We start from the raw sequence: 27,139 nt of genomic DNA, 5'->3' as shown, positions 1-27,139 counted from the left end.
GTGCCAAACATTTTCTATCCTGTGTTGAAAGAAACACATTACTTACTGCTATACTTTGTATGTTATACGTGACTTTGCATAAATTGTAGCAACTTGTTTACAAATCTGTAGTCTTTCTATTGAGACAAAATTTCTTCTATTCGGGACAAAAACAACTACACTTCTCCAAAAACACTAACCAAATTTTTCAAGTATCTGAAGTAGTAACATTTTAGAAAAAAATGCAAAATATCTTATGCACTGTATGTAGTTAAATGTGGCATTCTGACATTTTCTAGACCAACAGAAACAGAGCTCCAAAATTTACCATGAAACAATTTTCACGACTGTATTTTTCAGAAATCTAACTCTGTAACTGTGTCTTCCGTAGTGTCAAAAATGTGGTGTCACCTTCAAAATCTGAATCCAATCCAAGAAAAGAAAACATAACGTGAACATAACATGTAACACCACAAACACAGCTGTGAGTGGGTGGGACTGGGTTTTCACAGGCAGTAACTATTCATCAAACAGTTTCCACTTTCTGCAGGTGGCGTGCAACAAAAAATAAAACCCTGTGAAAAACCTACATATTTTGTACTCTATAGGATGGCTGAGGACATTTTTAGGTTCTAAGAAGAAAATATAATATTACCAAAAGTATATGTAAGTATGGACATTAATTTTTTTCCAGGAACTTGGATGTATTAGAAGCAAGTTTTTCAGGGTTTACTGTAGATTCTCTGACCCATGTAATGTTTACTAACATAATTCTACTAGCTCAAAACATGTAATAGTTTATCCACCACCCTGAAAATGCATCCAAAGGGTCTCGAATGCAAAATTCCCTAGTATGTATACAGCTATACTAGAGATTTCTCAAACACACTGTTTTTCAAAGCGTCTGATTGTACATGGAACATATATATAGTGGATAAATGTGAATTAAGATTACATATTAACATAGATTAAAATTTCAAGACTATAATTTTCTCTTTTTTTTATTAAATCCTCTTTCTTTTAAGATCTCTGAGAAACAAGAAGACCGCTGTCCTTGACATGTGAAAATATGACTGAACAGATGGTGGAAGGATTGAAAGGTCAGCAATTGATGGCAAAGGTCAAAACTGTCACACCACAGGCTCTCACCATATCTACATTGTAATTGTTGATATTCCAATGACCATCTTTTTCTTCAAAAATTTATTTCAGCAAAACTGTGTATGAGTGATTTTGAAGACAACAATGTCAATGTACTGAATGATAGACTGTACTGTAAATCATGATTTTTTCGTGGTATTTTTATAGTCACAGGTTTTGTGGTCATCAAACTTATCATTACCTTGAAGAAATAATTTGCAGACTTTATTTTTGCTGCACCTACCGCCACCGTGAATGTATAGCTTGGCAAACATGTCAACTTTTCTTAGACTGCAAACTTTTGCTACTGCAAACATAAAGTGATTTACAGTACTTGTACATGTATGTTATACACTGTACTCTGTCAGTGGTGAGTTCTAAATGCCAATATGACAAAAAGTCCCTTTCTGATAGCCTCTACCAAACAGTACTCCTTCGCAGACCAACTCTCCTGGCATGTTATCTGAATATTCTGCCAATTTCTACTGTTTCCAACCACTTTCAAGTAGAGGTCTTCTAGTGACTGAATCCTTTGTTTTTGATGATCAAACAAAGGGAGAATTGTACTGTCTTGTCTAGTCTGAGAAATATGTATTGACATGGAATTTGGCAGAGGTACATGTAGATGTCAGAGGTTAATATGATAAATGACTTCAGTAATGGAGGAAGCTTGTTCTGGCAATGACCTTGATGAATGGGACTACTATATCATTTGACCTTGTTGCAGAGGTCAACAGTGCATGTAGATATTTCTTTCATACTTCAGAAATTCCACAGTTGGTATCTATCCAACATCTGGCTTTGAAGACCCTCCCAAACTCCATTACTACTTAACAAGTATTTTTCAGACTTCAACGAACTATTTAAGGTTTTGGTGAATGTACTGGAACTGTGGAGTGGATTGTATGATGTAATTCAATTGGATATTACACTTCATTTGATGAATTCTTTGATATTTCATATGATTTATTGAGAGATTTCCACAATTTGTGGGGGCAAACGTTGTGTCATTTTTTTCGTGTTACCTTACTGAAAATGATGAAGTGTACCTGTTTTCATACCCTGTCAACTATGCAATGGTGCACTATAAAAATATACATTCAAATACCATACTAGACCCTACATATCTAGCATTGCCCCTCCCCCCTGCCCCAAGCAAAGGTTGCTTTGAATATAAAGACAAAGTCTGTTTTTAAGTACAGTTCAGTTAGTAGGGCTAAGTACAAGTCTAACAATAGTGAGGGGTGAATTATCGTTCATACAAGTCAGCTGGCCTGTTGTTCACTGTTTGCGAACTTCAAAACTTGATGGAAAAGTAAACAATGACCTCATGCCTACAACATTCATTGTGTACACCAAGAATGAATTACTCTACCCCCATTAGGGAATAGTCTAGTCCAATGTTAGGTGAAAAACATGGATAAATTAGATGATACCACTTTGAAGTAGGGAAGACGCATCAATTTCCAATGTCATCCAGGAATTCAAGATTTAAAACTCCTGGCCACCTGCAAAAGCTAACCCACAACACCAGGCACTCAGGGGATGCCTGCCTGTGTTCTGTGTACACAGGGCTTCTACAACTTGAGACAGGAAAAATTTAAAATCAATTTGGAGGACGAAATTTGATCCTTTTGCAGATTATGAACAGTGATAAGGGACCCTCAGATCCACCTGTTATAATTGTGGCAGGTAGATTTTGCCCTTAGAGCGCAACCCTTGTTATTACAGTGGTCGAAATACTTTTTTTCAGTGCTCTGCAATATTGCAGAAGAGTCAAAATTTTGTTCTGCAATTTGGAAAAACTTTCTGCAAAAACATACTAAAACATACTAATAAAAGACAAAAAAGTTACTCAAGTAGCTGTATATAATTTTGGTGCTACCTAAAACGGTCAGACTATTACGTTTCTCATCAGTGACACTAAGAGACTGAAGGAGAACTGCAGGTTTATAAGCAAAAAGTATTGATTGATATGCAAATTAGTGAAGACAAATTTTTGGAAGTCCAAAGGGAAATAAAAGATAGACAAGACAAAGATGATGCAAATTAGTGAAGAAGCTCCTGTTGTTTCAAAACAGGAGCTCAAGTGTTGTCTGTCCTTGATAGGACCTGAGAGTGCTAGACAAAGTTTGCTAAATTGAAAACTATTGAATCTGGAGTCTATTTTTCCTTCTGCAAAATTGCAGATTGTATAAATTTTTCTTCTGCAATCTTGAAAATCTATCTGCAGATTGCAGACTGCAGACAGGTATTTCGAACACTGTATTACCACGATAAATATAATGGTCTGTAACTGCCATTTTTTGGAGGGCAAACACTTTGAGGGCTCAAAGACATTCAGAAATCAAGGAGGGAACCAGCTCAACCTTTGTGTAACACGGTTCTTTATTTAACAACCAGTAGTGTTTTTTCACATCTGAGGTTTTGGTAACTGTCTGTCACATTTTTCAGGGCAACAAAGACTGGTTTCGATTCCCGAAAAAGGTGAAAGAAAACTACCAAAATTTCGGATAGAAAAAAAAAGGTGTTTCTCTAAACAACTTTGTTATACAGTCTCTTGCCGACCTGATGAAATATTATTGAAGGATGTTAACCTATGCTTGAGGTAATGAGTTTATAGGGTGAGGCAAGGCAAAAAACCACCACAGGAAGTTGTGGACAGTGACATCATCCTCCTGCCCACCTCCTAAACAAACAAACAACCCTGCTTCCTGTAGAAAAGTTTACAGGATTAGCATCAAATATCAAAACACCTGCCTACATGTACCTGTGGTACAGGCCTGTTTAGATGCCATAAATACTTTCGGCTCAGGACCTAGAGGTCCTGGGTTTGATCCCCACCCATGTCACCGACCTTGTGCCCTTGGGAAAGGCACTTTACATGACTTTCATCACTTCACTCAGGTGTAAATGAGTACCTAGCCTCGGTTAGGGACGTCCCTCGGATAGGATGTTAAATGAGGTCCCGTGTTTGGGGAGAGCCATACCCCACGCACGTAAAAGAACCCACCACACCTTTCGAAAAAGAGTAGGGGCATGCCCCGGTGTGCGATGGTACAAAACTGTCTGGGAGTTGGTGGTTCACTACAAGTCACTGGGATGGAGGCCTGGCGAACCCCATCTCGTACTAGCCACAAAAGGCAGCAGAATCTTCAGCTAGTTGAAGGCGGATGCCTCAAATGAAAGAAGAAGTACATTTACTTTGATTTTCGATCGTTTCATTTTGCAGTATGAGGGATATTTTCAGAGATTTTCGAAGTGTTTTTAATTTAATTCACAGCTGAAACAATTATATCATAAAGTGGTAATACAAATGTATGTTGGAAATGGAAATTTGCCGTGTCATAAATTTGTGGTGGAAAAGTAAAAATGAAACCACTCTAAATGTTTTACAGTAAAATGAAGAATTAGTACGTGTACACAAATTAAAATTTGTAGCAGTAAAAGGTATAAAAGTTAAAACTACTGTCCTGAAATAATTCATCTGAGTCCAGAGCAATATATTAGACTTTTTCGAAATTAAGAGTTGTCAAAACTTATCATCATATCATATCTATGTTTGATATACATCAATACAAATATATCTAGTGCCATTGCAAAAGTTTACACAACAATCTTGTATTGTTTTGTGTTTCCCTATAGTATGTCCAGATGGTTCCAATTAACTGATAGGGGAGGGCAGGTTGTACTAATGAGGGACATTTCCAGATCTGTGCCCCTTTTGTCTCCCCCTGTGGTCCTGCTGGGTGGATCGACCCCACATGTTGTTGTTCCCATCAAGGTCACGGAACACAACATTTATCTGTGACCCCTGGGGTTATAGAAAGGTCACGTATAAACAGTTATCAGATGATTTAAATCAAATCCTTTAAGAATTTCCTTCGAATCGGAGACAGAGAGAGTAAGTTAAACTTTTAAATGTCTTTTATCTTCCAAATCATGCAACAAGTAGTGCAATGTATATTTCTAAGGTAGAATGACAAGATACTTTTGGCAATGGGTTTTGTGCCAGATGTCAGGAATTTCAAAGAATTTGGATAGATGCTATGGTATACTAAGGATACCGAACTTTAGCAGGGCATAAAATGAGAAAACCAAAATTAGATCATTTTGACTGTTTCTAATAATAATTACCAATCCAGTACTTTGCATACATGTAACACGTTATGCATTAATCAGGTCTTGTTGATGCTTCAAAAGTACATTTCTACATTATAATGTATGTATGTTTAAGTCAATCACTTTGTGGTCTTTAGACTATTAAACTATCAAAACTTGTCCCAAAACACCGTGTTCTACAGTACTGCCATCAACACCAATTCAAGCTGCTGTTTTTCAAGCCGTAACATTTAATGTTCCTGCTTTGCTCTTTGATCTCTGATCTCAAAAGGGGCCATAATTGCTCAGTGAACCAAATTTTTACTGCCATACAAATTTCCATATGAGGCACATCTAACCACAATAAAAATCATAAGAGTGCTGTGACTTATTAAAAATGATTCAAAATGGTATTGAGAAAAGTAAGAAGAGATAAACTTAAGTTGAAACTTCAGCCTGCCTGCACCTAACATGCCCTCAGGACATCACCTATCCCACAGTGCACTGCAGGGCGATCTACCTACCCAGTAAATTGGTCTGCCCTGCATAACCCATGTGTGTAGTCTGTCTGGAGAGCTACACTTTACACATAGGCTCTATACCTAACCTGGAAGCCAGACTTGCAAGGCAAATCTTTCCTCAGAGGGGCCAAGGAAAACCGTAGCCCACATGCTGGCCTGTGTGGGCCCTAGGAACAGTCTGGACTCCAGGCTACCTCTTAGTTTGTAAAAAATTTGTTAAAAAAAGAGAACATTTTGAATATAGTTTACACCTGTACATGATATACAAATGTACGTGAATGTTATGGTGTATGTAGAATCATATTTTAATGGCATGATAATTCATAGTATAATGTTATAAGAACCTTATTTGGCAATGATGTAACAATCTGATGAAGCAATTTGTGAATCATAAGTTTTGAAAACGTATGTGATAACATTGTCAATCAAAAATAATTACATGAAAAAATTCAAATTTCTCAGAGCAACATTGGAAGTCTATGTCCATGTATCCCAGGATTCCACTCACCGGGCATGGAGCGGTTACTCCCGCGCCGAACCTTGGCGCCGATCTCGCCCTCGGACTGTGATGTCGGCAGGTTGGGCGCCTGCCGCTTGCCGTACGATCCCGCTCTCTCGCCATCGCTGGACGACCGCTCTAGAACATGCAGTAATAATATATACAGGTCTACATGGGGCTTGGGCTTGACTGGAAGTTTTTAGAGAACTAAATTATGTATTACTTTACCTCCAAAGGGAGGGAAGTATTGTTTTGGTTAGTCTGTCTGTGTGTGTTTCTGACCTACATAAAAGGGTTGAAGTCTCCCATCATTGATTAATTCCTTGTTATATTGCTACCATAGGACGCATATGTATACCTAAAGAAAATCATTTGAAAATCTAAATCACATTTTAAAAATCATTTGTTATAGAAGTTTCAGGTAAAATATCTGTCACTGGAACTACATATCTTTTTTTATTTTGAAATGGTACAAATTTTAAAAAATGATACCCACATAACTAATGAATTAAAATGTACATGGCTAATCCAAACTTCAAATAAATATTGTTACAAATCTATACTTTTTCGTGACCACTAAAATTGGAAAATTGGATAATTCTAACAAAACACAGGTTTCTGTAATGATTCATTTAGTCTTTGAGAAGCAAGACACAAAATTTGTGTGGAATGTTTTTTTTTTAGGAAATCCTGTTTCAGTTGACATATCAAAGTCCCACAAACAGGGTGGGGCACACAAGCTCAATCTTTTTATCTCACCGACTAAGCCATTAATCCACTGGATAACAACTCCATCCTGCTATCAACAAGGAGGTAATTTGAAAAAGAACTCAAACAGTATATTTTAGTAATTTTCACCACTGATAGTTAATTGATTTTGTTAGCTATACAAGTGTTTTTGCCTTGAAATGTGTAAGCTCTTTTTTTACTTCAGATCTATTGAGTCTAGTCAAAGATTGGACAAAATAACAAATTTCCTGAGTTGAAAGTGAAAGCGACTAATTTATCTTTGTGTTTTCTTTTATATTGTGTAATAATAATATTGCAGGTTGCTAGAATTTTCATGCAACTGGGTAAAAATGCTAACAATGTTCCTAACTATACAATCCCCACAGAACTTATGAAAATGCATGTGTAGTTTGACGTCATTCGGTGTGTGTGTGTGTGGGGGGGGAGGTCTTTGTAAGGCTTTTGAAAATCATGAGTGCTGACCAACATTCAATGACATTTCCTTGACACCTTAATGCCTGAAAGTTCTTGCAAAATTGTTCCAATTTCTTTGAAAGCAAACACTGTGCCTAAGGATGTCTTAAGATGAATCAAGTCTTTTTTTCTCCATTATCATCAAGTCCAACCAGTTTTAGTACATTTTGTTTTCCACTGAGGTGAATGACCTGTTTGCCATTGGCTTGGCCCAGATTATAGTGCTTATCATACATAGACCCTGTTCATACCAGACTTATATTTAGCGGTTTCAACCGGTTTTTCAAAAACCGGTTTTTATTTAACCTGGTGTGAACGCAAATTAACCGGTTTTTTAGGGGTTTAAATCCGATTTTGAAAAACCACCTCGGGAGGTGGTTTTTGAAGGGTTTTTGTGGGGGTTTTTCCACCGAAAAACCTGGTCTGAACGCTAAGGGTTTATTGAACCGGTTTTTGCGTCATAATTTCGGGGTCACGGGGTCAGCATCCTGACCGAGTGCGACCTGCAAGCTTCTTAGATCGCGTTGTTTTGACCAACTTGAGTTCGTTTCCACTGTTTTTCCATGATTTCTCTTCATTTTGCGATGGAATCAGCATATGCAACCTGGTCGGCGGACGAGACGCTCCTGATACTTAGGTTTGGAGAGCACGAGTCGCCGAATTCGAAAAAGCTGGGGGGGGGCGGAGGGCTCAACCGAAAATGATGTTGGAGGAGGCTGATTTCTTGAAGATAAAGGATCAGTGCCGCAGTAAGGTAAAAAAAAAACTGAAGACGGCATACAAGTAAGAAGGCCAAGGACAACAATCGGAAGAGCGGGAGGAACGGTTATTCAAACTGCAGTCATGGCCGATTAATTGGATATTCACCGGACAGGATTTTTTCAAAACCGGTTATCAAAAGTCTGGTATGAACGCTAAGGGTTTTAGCCGGGTTTTTGAAAAACCGGTTGAAACCGCTAAATGTAAGTCTGGTATGAACAGGGTCATATACATACATTTCAGTGTTCTGTCAGTCTACAGTCTACTACTTTATTTCATTGGGGCCTTTTCTATATTTGCTACATTTCTTCATGGCGGTGAGCTCACTACCCTAATTGTGTGTGCTTGTCTGTGAAATAGACGGGAAACATAGTTCTCTTCGGAGCTTGCGAAGAAGAGAATATACATACATTTCAGTGTTCTGTCAGTCTACAGTGTACTACTTTATTTCATTGGGGCTTTTTCTGTATTTGCGAAATTTCTTCACCAAATTATGGGAAAACAACCCAACAATTTCTTGACTTTTGTAATTGGCCAAATTTCTTGCATGATTTTGTTTCAACTTTACAATATGTCAAGGACCTTTTACTTTATTCATTTTTTTATAAGAAAACTATGGAATTTAAGACATTTTTTCAATCGTCAGAAGACAGTAATCACCAGTTTTGGGGGATGGCAACAGAAAATAAACACTTGTCGATAATGCACACATGTTTAGGCCAAAAACTGGGCATGTTTGGTCATATCATAAACTTACGCGAATCAACTTGCGCACGTTTTGGTCAGAAACTGGTTGTAGGGAAGAGAAACTGCTTCATATTGATATGATATGTCCTTGTCACTGAGTGCTTGACCTGTCCTTGTGGAGGATTGGGATAGTTTTCCTGACACGCATCACGTTTCCACATACCAGGAAATCATTTCAAACATCACAAAATGTGGCCAGGGGCTGCTAGCTGTCATCTCCAAGCAGACGCAAGGTTCAGCTCAGCATTTTGTGCACGTCTTTGTTGCACTTCAGGCAAAGCCAAATAGATAAAAACAAACACCAACTATTATAGAAAGATGTAGAAACTGCCATAAAAAGATGTGTAAAAACACTGAGCCATATCATACATTTGCTTGGAGATGAGTTAGAAACAGTAAAAGTTGCATTCCACATTATTTCTGGTATACAATATGTAAGGGATCAAATTTAGATATTCTGAGTTGACAATTCAATGTCTTTTTATTCATTTTTTTTTTATCTAACCCTACTTGTATTTGGCCCACACTTGGAGCTAGACCTGGGTATGCGATTTGGAGAAACGCGAAGGTCGCGTTTCACCATATCGCATGTCGATTTTGGCCACCTCAGAGCGGAGGCGCGCAGATCGCCCTATGTGTTCGATTTTGTCCACCTGAGAGTGGAAACGCGCAGATCGCCATATGGGCGGCGCATGCCACCATTTGTGTGCGAATTTGTCCCCCTGAAGACGGAAACGCGCAGATCGCGATCTGTGCGAAACTCTCCACCCAAGAGCCGGAACGCGCATGACCTGCGGCGCCACTAACAGGGCACCAGAAGTCGGCCCGCCGCTGAGCCCACCCCAGTGCAGGCTCCCGAGTGGGCTGTGACGCTGTAATCAGCGTGACGACCCCATAGACGGCTGGTACATGGTCTTACAACGGCATCATGAAGTACATAGTAACCTACTTGGTCTTTGTGAAAATGTTTGTTTCTGTGTATTTTTAATCCTGGTTTACACGAACAGAGCACCGGCCAGAGCACCTGCCCGGCTGGTCGGTAAAAAAAAGCAAACAAACAATAATAGACTAAGTGTTCTTCGGTTATAACTGTATATTCCACATACACTTTATAGACATATCCTTTTGGTAGTTTTTGCTTAAAAGGACATTTGGTAATTTTTTAGAAGTGTCTGTGCAGTATTTTTTCAGCTAGAATCCCACCGGTCGACGCGGTCAAGACGGCAGTTTGCGCCACCAATTCAATTCCGGTAAGTATGTTCAACAGACAGGATAACATCCCAAGGTAAGTGATCGAACGTAGATGCTGGGGAGATCATCAGGCACACAACGCCCTGGAAAAGGTTTACATTACACATAGCTACAGGGAATAAATATTTCCTACCTTTTGTTTAACTAGAAGTCTACCAAAAAACAGAGAATGATGTGTCAGTACTCTGTAGTTTGTATTCGTAGAATAAGCTTATAGCTTGGAATATTGTAAAATGTCGGCGTATGAACCGACGAAGAAAATATTGATTGTGCGGTTACCTTAAGTCTTTGATTTTCATCTCCTCCGTTAGAAAATTCTTTGACATTGCCTACTATGCATAATTTTCAGACAGTGTCAGACTAGTTAGGTTAAGCCTTTTCTTCTTAATTAAACTATCTACTCATCAACACAATGCGTGTAAGTAACCTGTACGGTGGGAAAACACTCTGACGACGCGGGAAATTTCAATATGAACACATTAACCTCACCAAACAATAACAACCTTTGCCTAACAATAAAGTACGTGGCGTTGTCCACCAGATGTCCTAAGAAAACAACAGCAATATTTCATAAGGTGTGACAACCAATAATATGATAGAAATGTCCACATACGGTGACTTCCAGCCAATCATTGATAGTCTACCTGTTGCAAATTCTTCGGACTAGCTTGATTCGCATCAGCCTAGTTCTAATTACTAGTACCTTTGCCAGTGTGTTCAGACGTACTCTCTCGAAGTTTTCTACCTTTATCAATTTCACGGTCGAAATACCGAAGGTGAAGCAAGCGTCCTATTACCATGCCTTCTAGCTCAAGGTCCTTGCATTTTTGCGTAAGGAGAAGTAGAGCAAAAGGAAGACCACGGAGCATTTTGGCAAAACTGAAGGATCCACGCCCCGCAGGCGTGCACACGCCAACTCAAGCATTTCTTTCATTGGGGAACTTTCTTGTAGCTATATTATATTTCAATACATCTTATGATCAGTTGGGGTTGTTGTAAAAATGATAATGAATATATAGGTTATTGTGATCGATATTCCTCTGCACCAAAAATTTTCAAATTTGTTTGACCGGCAACGTACACAGATCTGTTCTATTAAATGAATCCAACTCGCTGTAGGGGTGAAATAGAGCAGGGAACGCGGTGCATTCTGGGGCGTTCCTTCAGAGGACAATGACCCCTTGAATGCGTGCGTCACCCCATACAGACTCGTTGTCTTAATAGACAAATTATCAAAGGAAATTTAGATTCTTCAACATATAAATTTGGATAGACTTTAAGGTCATAGATCCTTCTAAATTTTGAGATCAATCTGAACAAATAAAACAAACAAACCGGAAGTTTACCGGAACGCAGCTTGTGAATTTCATGTTTACAAAAAAATCAGAAAACATACACAAAACAACCTACTTCCTGTTGTTGCGAATTGCATATATATGCTATAACATTACCTGTTCTTGGTCGAAGAACTTCCTTGATGCCTGCGGTAAGCCCCTGAGTGCTATCAGTGGGTTCTTCGGGCCAGGGTAGCCCACCTTACCGGCAACATGTGGACCGTAGGTTGATCGGCGTGGTCAGCTTACCGGTACTTGTAATATTTCGTAGTTTAGATGGGCCAGCCATACACTCTCGCCAACGTTAACGTTATAATTTCACAGCATACTACAGACGTCATTCCTGCCCGAAGATTCTACTCTAATTAACTCTAGACATACTCTTCAGATAAATCTGTCCCCGAGTCTACCTCGGTATTTTCGGTGATTTATGACAAGTTTCTCAACGAATAGTCCTCCCGGGTCCAGTGTAGGGAAATATAAGAAGGCAATTAACTTACGTTAATTACCGGTACTGTCTAATACTAGTAGTAAGACAGCCTTACCAAACTGCCAGTTTCAACCAAATTTGAAGGTATATATATTTGTATTTGGTCTGAAAAAAAATCCCAGCGCAAACCTTGTCATGTATAACGTCGGGCTCCGGCCGCGATATTTTGCGCTGCGGTTTTTGACTGAATACTCTTTTTATATCAATATATATGAACAATATGTACAAATAATTTCTCTCTATCTTGATATCTATCAAAATACTTACCGCAAAGTCGCCAAGCCGATACCACAATGAACGACGGGATAGCGTCACAACATTACCGTCGCCATCTTGTTATTTTGGTAGAGAGGGAAGTTACGGCGATTGTCGTAAATCCCCCTGTAGATAGAAGTTAGCATTAGAGGGCCACCTTATTCTAGCACGCAATAAAATGTAGCGCAGATGGGCTAAGTTATAGCCACAAGTTCGAGGCCGCGATAAAGGGAGCACTCAGTCGGTAAAAGGAATAAACGTCGGTAAAGAGTACTAGTACTTTGCTCCGATATTTGCTTCGAGTTGTTGACCAATTCACACATGCTTTTCGGCGATCCTACTTATTCATAACTTCGCCATTTAGATGGCCCCAGCAATCCCACTCTCGTTAACATTGTAATTTTACTGTACACCCCTCAAAATCATACAGAAATATTTGAAATACATTGTAAATATGGCGCCGACTCTATCTACGTGGATATTATCGGCGATTCAGTGTTTCTCAACGAAAACTCCTCTCGGTCCTGTTGCAGACTCTGTGAGTGGAGGAAAGAAAGCAACAAGTTAACTTTCTGACTAATACTAAGACAGTTTTAATCAAACTTTGCGATTTGCATTTGGTCTAGCTATAAAATCCCCAGTGTAAATATATGATGTTTAAGATTCACGTCATCAGGCCACACCACATTTCGGAGCAGTTCCCATACGTGCGATCTCATCTCGGCGATCTGCGAGTTCCCGCCTTCAAGCGGAGAAATTCGCACACACATGATGGCCTGCCCCTCATTTCGGCGATCTGCGCGTTGCTGCTCTCAGGTGGCCAAAATCGCACACAGGGCCGATCTGCGCGTCACCGCTCTCCGGTGGCCAAAATCGACATGCGATATGGTGAAACGCGACGTTCGAATTTCTCCAAATCGCATACTAAAGCCTACCTGACACTTGCAGATGTTCAATGTTTATGTGTCCTACTTTGATATCTGTTAATCTCACTTGTAACAGCTTGAATGCTTGACAAAACACATGTACTGGTTAAACATGTGTAAAACTACACACTTTGTTTTTGATAGGTGTACCAGTCATTCTCCAAATGCTAAGTCAAAAGTTTAAATGATGAACTTAAAACTAGTTGAGTGGAGGTGGGGGTAGAGGTAACAGAGATATAACAATAAAGGAATTATTTTTAAATAAAATCATAGATCTACATTTCAGTAACATACACCCGACATGGTGGCGTCGGGTGGTGTAGTGGATAGAGCAATCGACTATGAACCGGGGAGACCCGGGTTCGATTCCGAGTCTTACCCGGTACATGTCTGAACATGTGCCCCGACGTTGTGCCCTTGGGAAAGGCACTTTACACGACTTTCCTCACTTCACCCAGGTGTGAATGGGTACCTTACTTCGGTTGGGGAAAGTCGTATTGAGGTCACCTTGTGGCGCCGAATGGCAGCCGCACAGACCCTTGCGACAGTTCCACAAAAAATAATTGTAGAACAAATATGTGTATCATGTGTATTATTTGATTGTTGTAATTGTTGTAATTTGTATTGATTATTATGTGATACCCTGCATCAATTCAGCCGTATACAGGCTGCGACTGCACGGGTACTGTTTGGACAATAAAAACCATTTATTATTATAAGCAACTTTCTGTGCAAGGTATGATGCTATGCACAAATTATGATACAAAGTGTGTGTGTGTGCTATAGTATATGTGTACATGAATGTCTATAAATTCTTTGGAAATAATCTATCACCTAAAGTGAAAAGCTAGAGTCTAAAGGTGGTGCACACACAAAATATTGAAGTAAAAGTCAACTTGTCATTTTGGGGAAAAGACAGCAACATAAATAAGGGAGAGAAGGTAAGTAAGTAAAATCACAGGATAACATGGACATAGACTTCCAACGGAAAGAAACTCTGGTATCCAAAATAAAATAAAGGTATACACAAAATACTGTACATATTAAAAACAGCAGAGCAAAATGATAACATATACCAAGGGTTGGGGATAAAGGTAAGTACAATCGTAAAAAGGTAAGTAAAATCATAAATATTAATACACAAAATAGTTTCAGATTTGTTAAATAGAGTCTATGAATGTGCAAAGAACATTTTTAGTAGGAGACTTTCTTGAAGAACCACTGTTTATTATGCTAAAGTATCACTAATACTAAATACATTGATAATTCTGAGAAGATAGCAAATTCAAAGAACAAAGTGCTACTAAATAACTTCCAGTAACAAACAAAGATGTAAATAGTGTGTGATAAGTGTGTGAATAATGTGTGTAAATGTGTGAGTGGGCATGGGCTGTCAAAAACTGTTCAATGAAGACATTTTCCTGGTCAATTCTTTACCAAAAGTAGTCATGTAGACTCAGAACTAGTCAACACTTGATATAAATGAGAAACTGGAAAAAACAGTTGCAGGTGATCCCTCCTTGTCCATCTACTACTCAGAACTTATATATTAAAATATACAACTTGTAAGACAACTCACCGACTTGGTTCCTGGGCTTTTCTCGAAACGACCCTTCCAAGTTTGGGACCTGAGACTCCTTTAACACGCCTGGTGTATAACCGCTGGAGCCGGGAGTGTTCGAACTTGAACCTGTCGTCGTCAAGTCACCAGAACTATACGCTCCCGTTCCAGGCGTCTGCAAATCCGACACGGGAGTCTGAGCGTTCACTTGTGGCGTCGACTGCGTTATCCGGAACATTTCCGCGTTCTGGTAGTCACTAACCTGCGGCGGCGGTGGCGTCGTCTTTTTCGAAAGGCTGCGAATGATCTCTATATTGGCATAATCTGAATTCGTGATGCCCCCTTCTCGCTTCAACTCCACGTAATCGTTATGTACAGGTCGGTCGCGATCTGAAAGTTTGCTCCCCTGTCTGGAGTGCGATACCGAGTCACTGTTCTCCTTTTGAACCGACGTGTAGTTGTTGCCATTGTAGTTCAAGTTCTCGTTGTTTCCGACCAGGTTTCCCTGGGAATCGTACGAGCCTTGCGATCCCTGCGACGCCTTGCTCCCCTGTCTGCTATGCGCGATGTTCATCGCCCGATTATCCATAATTTCCTGCGCATTTTTCCTAAGTACCACGGGCGAACCCTGATGGTGTTGGTCGCGGAACTTCGACGCGTGAGTCTCCATTTTTGTGGTATCAACATACGATGGGTTGTCGATATTCTGCGGTCCGTCCCGGCTCCTCTTCCGTGACTGTCCGCTCTGCAGCGCCGACTTGTCGTAATTGTTCAAATGATCCGGTGTCGACGCCTTCCCCTGAAAGGTAGTCAGTGATTGGTTCATAGATTTCTTGCGGGACTGCGGAGAGTCAATCTTGCGCGGCGTGCCGTGTCTCGAGTCGCCCTGCTGGGGGTCCGTTCCATTTTGCTGCGGAGTTTTGTTCCTCATGGCTCGTTCTCTCATTTCCTTCTCGCGTTCTTGTCTCTCCTGAATCTCGGTGTTCTCCTTCAGTTTCTGGAGTTTTGCAAGCGGAACAATGTCAGCGTTTTTGGGACGATGCCAGACTGTCTTCTGACTGTGGGCATTGTAGTAGTAATACCTGGAGTGGAAAAAAAAATTTAAAAATCGTAAGCAAACTGAAACATTATATAATATTTTAGACAAGAATGTACATGGCTGGGTTTCGCCAACTCCAGATTTTTCTGTCATATGCTCTTTCTTGCATGTATTGATCTAATTCAAACATCTTTTAACTGTTTGACATTAGGTCAATAAGTTTTATTGGCTTTTGGCAACAAAATTGTGATAAGTTTAACAAAATTCCCCCCACACCCAAAAGAACACTGACAGAAAAAGAAGACAAAAAAAAAAAAAAATGAATATACCAACATTTTTTGACAGCTCTACCACCCAAGCAGTCTATACAAAAGGATCCACATTGTTGAAATATGATGGAAAAAATTTGCCAATCTACGGTAAATCTTAAAAGTACCCATCCCATTTCTTATCTGTGCCCATCTTGTTGTGATGGAGGATAAGCACTCCCATTACATGTCTCCCACTGATCAGTATCATATGGACCATGTCTTACAGATAACACAGAGGGATTCATCCGTCTTAATAACTGTCTTCTTCTCATTACTTATTTATCACACAGTGGTAAAACCTTCTCATGTCACTGATTGTCAGACTAAAATATGGCTGAGAAAGGATTTATGACATTAATGTGGATATGAATTATGATGGTATTATGCAATATGTGATTCTTATACTGATCCTGTCCAAATCACAAGTTTTTAATATTTTTTTGCCATCTTTCAATATTTTTGCAAAATTTTAGGTAACCAGAATTTTGATAGAACTGACACAATGTCTACTACCAAATGGGGAACGTTTTATATCTCTTCCACACAAGATTGCATGTACAGTAACTCATATAAAAGACATGGATATAAAAGCTATCGGTCCATTTTAACTACCCGGTATTCTGGAAACAGTCCATATCACTCCAAAATGTGGGCATAAACTATACATTGTGGCAGTCCATGCATAAAGACAATAAAAATTGGGCCTATGGATTGCAATATTGAAAGATTTTCTTACAGTATTCTTTCCATAAATATTCCTATAACTTTTTATTAGTCCACCATTTATTATTTTTCATAAAAGTTTTCTTAGCACTCTTTTAATTGAGCCAACCAAGCAATGAACTAAGGATGATAAAAATACATTAATCAACCTCCTTGGCATAAATATAATATCTTTTATAAGTTTTGGTTATAGCTGTATAACTTAGTCATATGGGAAATACATTTTTTCAATATGCAAAACTGAAACCGAAAGGGGCTTAATTATAATGACTAATACCACTTTGAGATACAAGTAAAGATTAATTGAATAAAGAAAGAAATAGGGTTTGGCAAAGTCCCCACCTGCCCCCTCTTGAGATTTTAAAATAAAACATTTCTTTAGGCCACACCAATTTAACTTGTTGGTTCTCGGATTTTTTCAGAAAAAATATGAAGCGACAGGGCGAAAAATAAAAAAATAAAAAAAATAAAAACAGGTCTAGGCATCCTATTATAGGCTTAAATGCTACAAAATGAGCCATGAAGTCAACACAAAAGGCTGGGTTAAAATTTAAACATTGAATTTTGAACTTTTAATCAAACCACTGCATTGATAGATGGGAAAACTGTAACAACTAGGAACTAAGGACTTTCCTCAACTGTTGGGGGGCAAAATATGAGCATTTTTTTTTTTCTTGCAAATCAGAAAAAAACGAAGAGGCGAATCCGAGAACCAACAAATTAAATTGGTGTGGCCTTATTTTTAGAGATTTCCTTTGATTGTTAGAGTATCGAATCCCAGACCCCATGCCAGGCAGCTGCCCGACATGTTTGTATGGCTCTGTGGGAACTACATGTCTCATCCAGGACTAGCCATCCAGCTGAGGACTTCCCTTTGATCAAGAAAATCACAACAAGCCAAGAAAAACATTGGGGAAGAAATACACTCCATTTATACTGGAACTGGATATGTCTGTTTGATCCAACTTTTCCTGGACCATTTTTGGCATGGAGCATTTCCCATGAAAACTTTTACATAACTGTTAAAATTCAATGGTAATTTTTTCCTCACCAGTCCTACAGTCTGTATAAACTTCACATAAAACCTCTTACTTTTCAAAGCAATCAAAAATAAAAAACTTATACTTCTCCATAAGGCCACACCAATTTAATTTCTTGGTTAACGGATTCGCCTGCTTCATTTTTTTCTGATTTGCAAATAAAAATAAAAATTCAGAATCAACACCAAAATGCTCATATTTTGCCCTGAACGGTTGAAAACAGTCCTTTTCATCCTACATTTGTAGTTGTTACAGTTATTCATTCCATCTTTCAATGCAATGGTATCATTAAAAGTTCAAAATTCATTGGCTAATATTGTACCATTTTGGGCCATAATAGGATGCCTAGGCCTGTTTTTACTTTCGTTTTTTTTTCGCCCGCCCGCTCCATTATTTTTCTAGAAAAATCCGTTAACCAAGAAATTAAATTGGTGTGGCCTAAGAACCGTACATGTAAATCTGCTGGATACTGAAAATGTAGGAACTTTTGTGGTGGTTTTATTTTTGTGCTTTTCGATATTTTGTCTCCACTGCAATTCAAGACACTATGGATATGTCCCCTTTGCATGCTACTGAATTACACGTACAGAATTGATTAAATGTGAATTTAAAACTTCGGGAAAACATTATTTTTCCTCCCACCACGAAACAAAATTACAGCGAAAGGAAATGAATCTATAGTATGTTGAATATTGGCAACAAACTCGCATTGACTTCTACAGCCCAAGTCTCTTGCCATCTATATAATGTAACAAATTCAGCTGGGCTGACAGAGAATTGATGTTAGGGACAGATGGTGGGCTGTGTTGGATACCAGCCAAGCTATAGTCCTTACAACTACATGTAGACATGGTGTTCCAGATACCACACTTATCTACATTAACCTTCCAAGTACAGCAAACTAAAATGGACTTATGAAGGGACAGAATTATGTGGAAAAGAGAAAAGAAAGAAAAATTCAATAACAAAACTTGCAATAGTAGAAAAACAAAACTTTGAAACAAGAAACAATGAATCGTATTAACAGCTGAAATTTAAAAAAAATTATAAATAATCTTGTAGACTTGCTGTCTTCATTTATTTCTAGCGTCACAATTTCTATAGCAACCATGAAATGAGCCAGGAGAACTTGACTATGAACTACAAGGCTCACACTTGCAACTTGGTCTGAAAAGGATTTGTTACCCTGGGACTAGAGCACTTCCGTTGCCTCTTTGAACACTGACAAAGTATTTCCTGCTCAACTGATATGTTAACCTTTAGCACACTGAAGAAGCCCCTTGGATACCAATTCAGAATTTCTCTGTTGGTCACGGGGTTAGGCAGCAAAGAGAAGGTTAATATATGAGTCACAAGTCACATGGATAACCTGAAAGAAGTACTAGAAATGTATAGATATACTATAGAGATGGATTACATGAAAAGAAGTCTGTTTGTTTGTTTGTTTGTTATATTAGGATCTCTATTAAGATACATGATTTTACACTATTCTTGTCTGGTACACAAATTAGGCCATGTTGATTTGATTATATGGATGACATCCTCTGGGAACCCCAAAACTGATGATGCGCGTGCGAATAAAAAAAAAAGTTTTGCAAAAAAAAAAAGTTGCTTTCACTATGAAATCTACGTGGTCATGAAGGTTGAACAAATGGCACAGAATATGTTATGGCGAATAATCTAGTCTTCGAATTCATTTCTTTACATTTTTGTCTTTTTTCCTTTGATTTTGGCATTCTACGACATTGGTATCGTTTCTAAATGTTTTCCTTGCAACTTATGGTATATTTTTGCTCATTTAGCAACTGTTTTGCACGATTTACAGTATGGTTGAAAACTCTTTTTTTTGGAAACGGCCGAAAATTCATGCGCGCGCGGATGTCATCCATATAATCAAATCAAGATGGCCTTAAATAAATGTACTGATGATTTGCATAAATAGACGTTATCCGGTGTATCAATAAACTAAATATGACACCAATCTCTGACTTCAATGTACATGAAAACATTTTCCAAGGAACCCCTATTTACGAGTGGTACAATCCAGAGCCATCTGCCACTTGTCACTCAGCACAGTACAATATTGGACTTGTCCACTGTGACAGAGGTGAGGACAGGGTGAAATGGTTGCACCAACAGTGTGTGGTGAAGTTGTGACAACAGTCTGGGGGTCATGCGAGGTCATGGCGCAAAGTACTCAAGTTCAAAGCCTCCATCTTTATTGGCACTAAGTCAGAGTCTTTACTACTTATACTAGCTTCTTGTAAGCACTTTCATTTTGGAAGCTTTGTGAGAGAAAGCTTTGTGTGACTGACAATTTGTAAGGAACACATGTGCAATGTCATCCAATATGTTACTATTAGAAGGGGCTTCTTTAGGCCACACCAATTTGATTTGTTGTTTCTCGGATTCGCCCTGTCCATTTTTTTCTGATTTGTTCTTAATCAACTGCAAAATTCTTTGTTCTAAATCAACTGTAAAATGCTCAATGAAAGACATATTTTGGCCCAAACGGTTGAAAAATGTGCTTTTCTTCTTAGTTGTTAAAGTTTTTCAATGTAACAATGCAATTTTGTTTCATTAAAAGTTCAAAATCTATTGTTTTAATTATAAACCAGCCTGGTGTGTTGACTTCATGGCTCCTATCGTACCATTTTGGGCCATAATAGGATGCCTAGGCCTGTTTTTATTTTAATTTTTTTTCGCCCGCCCGCTCCATTATTTTTCTACAAAAAATCCGTTAACCAAGAAATTGAATTGGTGTGGCCTAAACGTGTAAAACCAGGGGCAGACAGATCATGGGAACATCTCTAGTTCACTTCTCCAGTTTCAGGATCAAAGGAAGAAGACTCTACTCTCCAAACACCCTCTTACAAAGACAGTCTTGTTAACTTCTGGAAAGGACTTCAACTCTTCTGACTGCTGGGGAGCAGGGCACAGTGGGACAAGGCAGTAACAATTCAATAGTCTGGTTCTATTAATGTAAATCTTGAAATGTATAAATTGCTGTGATTTTCTTTTTTCTTTTTATGGATATTCATGGGTAAGTCTAACCACAAAATTATGACCCTGCAAAAAAATCTGTGTTTTGTATCTCTACTGTACTATAAAATAGTTTTAACCACGACCTTACAAAACTACACGTGTAAAGCTCATTCCCCGTCTACCGTAAAATTAAGTCACTAAAATAAATAAATGATAAATAAATGAATTTACAGTGATATTAAAATGAGAAATAATCTAAGACATAATATGTACAGGTTTTATAAAAACACCAAGTCTTTATACACAGTTGGTTATACTTGTTTTAGACTTCAACGTAAATAACACGGTAAGAAAAATGTGCTTCTTATCAAGCTTTCAGTATTGTCACCTACAATGTACTATAGACGAAGAAAATAAAAAGTTTGGAAAAGATTTCTATTTTAGCTCTATGTGAACCGCTGAATTCCACTTGGCTTGCCCCATCAGTATGGCAGCCAGTCCTTGTGGACAGATAACATTCACTAGCTGAAACTGTGAAACCATCTCCATTGATTCCAGTAAAGTTCTCCCAAGTGTGAAATGTAACCATATGAAGCTTAACTATCTCAGTTAAGGTAAGGCCACACCAATTTAATTTGTTGGTTCTCAGATTTTTTCAGAAAAAATATGAAGCGACAGGGCGAAAAAAAATAAAAATTAAAACGGGTCTAGGCATCCTATTATAGGCTTAAATGCTACAAAATGAGCCATAAAGTCAACACAAAAGGCTGGGTTAAAATTTAAACATTGAATTTTGAACTTTTAATCAAACCACTGCAATGATAGATGGGAAAACTGTAACAACTAGGAAGAAAAGGACTTTCCTCAACTGTTGGGGGGCAAAACATGAGCATTTTTCAGTTGATTCAGGACCAGAATCAAATTGTTTTTTTTTTTTTGCAAATCAAAAAAAACGAAGAGGCGAATCCGAGAACCAACAAATTAAATTGGTGTGGCCTAAGCTTCATTCCTTCTCAAATCAATTATGCCATGAAATACCCACATACAAGCTCTAGTTTGTAGTGTATAGGGGAAGTCTAAAATTGGACCAGATAGAAAATTTCAAAACAAACCTACAATTTTACACACCATACAAAATACAGGAGGATTTCTAGGTATAGTTAAATATTACATAGTCATCTTCTTATTCTATGAAAGTTATTATCAACAAATGAAATGAAAACGTTACAATCCATAATAATAATATATTATTAAGTCCTTACTTGATCTATGAAATGAATTGCTGTACCTTTTGGCTTGCACTGGAAATTAGGTAAGGTTTTTCTATTCTTCTTTTCGTAAGAAAGGAAAGTACAGGTTGTTTTTTTATCCTAAATGAAGTCATACAATGACATTTGTTAAGATACCCAGGTTAACCCAACGTATAGTATGTGTCTATTTCCTGTATTAACTAGTATTGTGAAGTTTATCTATTTCCGAATTCGAGACATTGCTTTCCAAGAAATTTGTCCTACCCAACTTTAGGTATGCATTATTTTCCTGTCATTTGGTATAACAGAGCTTATGCATATTATGTAACAATAACTTTCCTACAATACATGTAGGTGTATGCCAGTTACCATAGTTCCTGTTTTGTCTATATTTTAAGCAGCAACAAATGGGGGAATCCCTCTTGATCATGTTTCCAAAATAGACCAGGAAATGTCCAAATAGATGTGGGAGAGAAGTAAACTGTACTCCCCTTACATACGTCAGAGGGTTCCCCAAATAGTAACTAGCAACTGGGGCAAACATTTGGTGAATTTTTGAGACAAGTGACAAGTTACACGCATGTGTCTTTGTTCGGTAACTTTTACTCTCCAAGAAGAATTTTTTAAAACCCTTTTTCAGGGTTTTTTTTACCATGATACACAAAACCTGACAAACAGAAAGCCAGAAAAAATGCATTAGATCAAAATGGTTTTAAAAAGTCTAAAAACAAGCCTAACGTCTGCTTGGAGTGCTTGGCAATTGGGAATTTTTTCAGCTATATTTTGTTCATCTGTCATTTCTTTTATAGTTTCAGTATAAAAATACAAACAATTTTTGTTTGTTTCATTGTTAGTCAAACTAAGTTTACATGGACTACATATTTTGTGATTGGATATGAATATCTTATAAGAAGGGAATAATTTAATATTTTTTATTCTTACTTCTTTTATTCTGTGAGTTCGACTGTTACACGGGTTAGTGAATTTGTGAGGCCTGAACTACTCTAAAACAATCCCACCTTGTTATTTTTATCTACTGAATCTACAGTCTGACCCCAGGTTATTCCGTCTTGGCTCTTGTGTTTCTAGTATTCTACTAATCTCTACTTCAAGTCTTCCAGAAATGCCAAGACGTCGGGACTAAGAAGGACACTTGCTGCCAAAACTGGGGCACTTCCGGCTGTGGTTTTCTCACCTGTCCTGTCTGACAGGTAAACTGGCAGCACACCTGTCCAACGTGTCTGCACATGTCTCAGTACTCATATACTATAGAAATCTTACTAGATCAGGGACTGGTGCAATCATGGGCCAGTGCAGGTAGATCAGTGTTCTAGCCAGCCTGAATTTTTTTTCTTCCTGTTATCTCATGAATTTTGTTTGACAGAGCCATGAATGCGACAATCCTAGGAGGGTCTGGAGACATTTTTACCACAAATTTTGAAATCTTGACCCTCTGAAATGCAATTTTCTGCATTTGAAGGGAATATTTTGCTGGCAAGGCTATGCTTACTTGAATGACATCTCTTTCCAACTCCTTATTAACAGTTGAAGTACACACCATCATTTTGTCTGTTACAAACAACAAAATTCCTTCAAGACTTAGCAATGCCAATGGAGAAATTCACACAGAGTCTAGTGAGGAAATAGGTGTAAAACATTTTTTCTTGGGGCACAACATTTGGACCTGCTACCTATAGTGATTTGAATAGAAGTCAGAACTGAAGTCAACAATTCTAACCACAAGACTGCCTTGGCCCCAACCATGGAAACAATATAGACTACATTTTAATGTAATTTAATGTATAATCTGTTACCACTAGAAGGGTATACTTTACAAATCTTAGTATTACTCCCCTGGTGAATAACTGTCAATAAGGCCCAGTATACTGTTTAGCACTTGTAGTGTAACAGAACACCCTACCTCGGATTTTGTAAGGTCATTTTAAAGTGGCTGGGTCCATATGTAAGCCATGTGTAGTGAATAATCCCTTTATAGTTTGACCTTAGCAATCTGTGTTGACCTTGTGTGTGGGAGGGGGTGGTGGTCTGATATCCCTTGCAACTTTTGATATTTTAGAACAGGTGAAGATATGTTGCAGTGTTGCAGATTATGATTTCTGTATACTATATCAATTTACAAGAAGAGATATTCTATGATCCCAAAAGACCTTTTAAATTACATACATTTTTCCTTTAAAAGTTTTTGATTTTTGATGAAAGTTTTATGGATTGGTTGATATTTTCGAGATGGGGTTTTGTGCGCGTGAAAAATTTGCGCGCGCGTGAAAAATTTGCGCGTGAAAATATGCAAATTAGCCGATTCCCAAGGGATTTAAAAACTTTTTGCTGTTTTGGACTTAAAAATATAGATGAAAAGTCATGAAATAGAATTGAGTATCATATTATCACATTCTAGAGTACATAGCCTTGTTTTGTAAACTTTTCAGTGACTTTTAGGTGATTTTCAAAGTTTAAGTTTTCACGCGCAAAAAAGTTTGAAATTTGCGCGTGAAAGAAACTGCTTCATAAAATGCCAAATCAAGCTTATAGAATGGAGAAAAGCCTGGAATTGTTAAATTTAACAATACAAAACCTTGTATTAGTAACTGTTCCATGTTTTTCTGGCAAATTCAAGTATATTTTTAATTTTAATGTTTCTTGGAAGATATGCAAATTAACCTATTCCCAAGGGACCTAAAAATTCAAACCGAAATTTCAGGTTGTAGATGGAAAATCATGTTACAGGGTAACATTTTTCTGCATTAGAATTTGGTACTGCATATTTTCTGACATTTTCAAAGGACTTTAGTTTTTCACGCGCAAATTTTTCACGCGCGCGCAAATTTTTCACGCGCAGAAAACCCGTTCCCGATATTTTCAACTGACACAAAATTTGAAGTAAGAAAGACAAAAAGAAAAAAGAAATCAGTGGCAGTTCTTGATGAAAATAAGACCTGAAAAACAAGTTCATGCTTATACAAATGCATGAATTTTCTCTATTTTTTGCACCTTCAATTTCCTGTGTAATTTACTTTACAACATTGAAAATATCATCTCCGAAATGAATGGTATACGGTATATAAATGAACGACCAACCTGGTGGGAATTATCTTACATCAAATTTCTGCTTCCGTTTCAATTTAGATGTTTTTCTTTTCTTTTATTCTATTTTATTATATTTACAATACATAGATTTTTTTTTCTTTTCTAGACAAATGTGACAAAAAAAGGTTGTACCAAATTCAAAGTCAAATTTGATTTTTCCAGGAATAGTTGATTAAAAAACATTAAACAAAACGTATTCGTATCTTTAAATTTCAGATACATTAATATGAACTAAAATTGAACTTTGAACCTTGAATGGGAACATTGGTACAACAAATTATACACCATCTTTCAATTCATTTGTCCCTAGTAGACCAGACCACATACTATAAGCACATGCGGTCCACTTTTAAAAAGCAGGCTTGTTTTTGTTCCCCACTAGGGTTGAGTTTCAATAGCTGGAGGGATCATGGCAACAGTCCTGCTAGTAAAGACCTTCCTCTGGAATGTAGCTGGAATGTTGTTTGGGAAGTACTGGATACAATGTTGCTTCCAGGCCCTTCGCATACTTGTCCATTTAAATTTGGGGAGACAAAATAAATTTGGAACATCCAACAAATTTGATGAATTAATACATGAAGAAGTCATCGTTATGACACTTCAATATAAAGGGAAGGTCTATTAAAAGGCATATAAAATGTTAGTATGGAATCCAGTCTTGTTCAGCTAAAATTTGCATCTCAGTCAATGGTGGTTCACTTGGACAAAAGCTGCACAAGACTGGATGCCAGGCTAACAAAATGTAACTGTATACATACATGTAGAAACAATTTGAAATTTTACCCCTGATTTTCCGAAAATTATGCGTCTTCTAATAATACACACATGTTCATATCTTGAACATGAGTTTTGCATTTTCTCTCAGTGTATCAACTATGTACTGTAAATGTAGCAAACTTTTGTGGGGGTTTTATTTTACTGTGAATTCATGATACTACAAATTGTATTACTACTGTAGTACAGAATTTTTTCAATTACAAATTCAAAGCACAGAGAAAACCACTCACTATTTCCCTCCTACCGTAAAATTTAACTGCAGAGAAATTCAATGCTTTTACAGTACATGTGTGTTACATCCAAAACTACCACAACCAATAGCATGTCATCTTGTTTTGAAACAGTCTACAGTACCTGTTGATAGTCCCACAACCACATTCCTTCCAAACTTCCCATCCAGACACGTCCACTGAATGCCCTTGGTTAAGGACTGGAGCTACCTATTATCTATTACAAACCTTTCCTTTACTTTAGTCATTTGTGCCCCCCTCCCCACTCAAAACTAAAAAAAAAGTCACTTGCTTTACTTTTAGATCAAGTAAAATCAAGTCAGCCCAGCATTTTCTTCTATTTGGCAGAGGCACATGTAGCTCTAGAATAGTACATGTACCTATAGAATCTCTACTTTACGATTTTCAAAGTCCAAACTCGTGATATTTTGATCTAATGAGGTATAATACATGTGCCATCTGTTTGTTATTTCCACTTAAATGGTTTTTCCCACACTATTACTCAATTCATCAATTCAATCAAAGAATACGGAAATTTTAAACTTCAAATTTGTATAACTTATGCCAATATATTTCAGTCCCCATGGAATATATGATGACATTAAAACACCGGTTGAATGTGGGTACTTATAATAACTAATATACAATATTAGATCTATATTGTTTTTTTTTAACCTACTGTATGTAAATTCCTATAAAACTGCTGAAAGAATTCTGTCAACACCTAAAAATAGGAAAGATCAACCTTATTTTCGACATTTCTTCTAGGAATTTTAGACACCCTCCACGCAAATTCTTGGAACTCATACATAGTACTTGAATGTCAACATGCAAATCAATAATCTGGGGCCAATGTTCAACAACAACTCTGTATGATATTTCATGCATGAAAGACAGATGCGAGAAAATCACT

At 37.7% G+C, this 27,139-nt stretch overlaps 1 protein-coding gene across 2 annotated transcripts in view; it reads right to left on the bottom strand.

Moving 5' to 3' along the window:
* The window catches only part of LOC109463398 (rho GTPase-activating protein 39-like), a 42,055-nt gene that overhangs the window by 10,980 nt on the left and 3,936 nt on the right, over nt 1-27,139 (bottom strand). The window contains exons 2-3 of one of the 2 annotated variants that reach the window (XM_019760207.1): nt 14,785-15,848; nt 6,250-6,378 (exon numbers count right to left, since the gene is read on the bottom strand). In XM_019760207.1, coding sequence (XP_019615766.1) covers nt 6,250-6,378; nt 14,785-15,848 — 1,193 coding nt within the window. The remainder of the gene's footprint in view (nt 1-6,249; nt 6,379-14,784; nt 15,849-27,139) is intronic. The other variant, XM_019760208.1, reaches the window with a different exon arrangement.

Source organism: Branchiostoma belcheri, unplaced genomic scaffold (assembly GCF_001625305.1).
Source record: "Branchiostoma belcheri isolate BF01 breed outbred unplaced genomic scaffold, Haploidv18h27 scaffold125, whole genome shotgun sequence".
NCBI classification, from domain to species: domain Eukaryota; kingdom Metazoa; phylum Chordata; class Leptocardii; order Amphioxiformes; family Branchiostomatidae; genus Branchiostoma; species Branchiostoma belcheri.
This window is presented reverse-complemented; position numbering and strand designations above follow the sequence as displayed.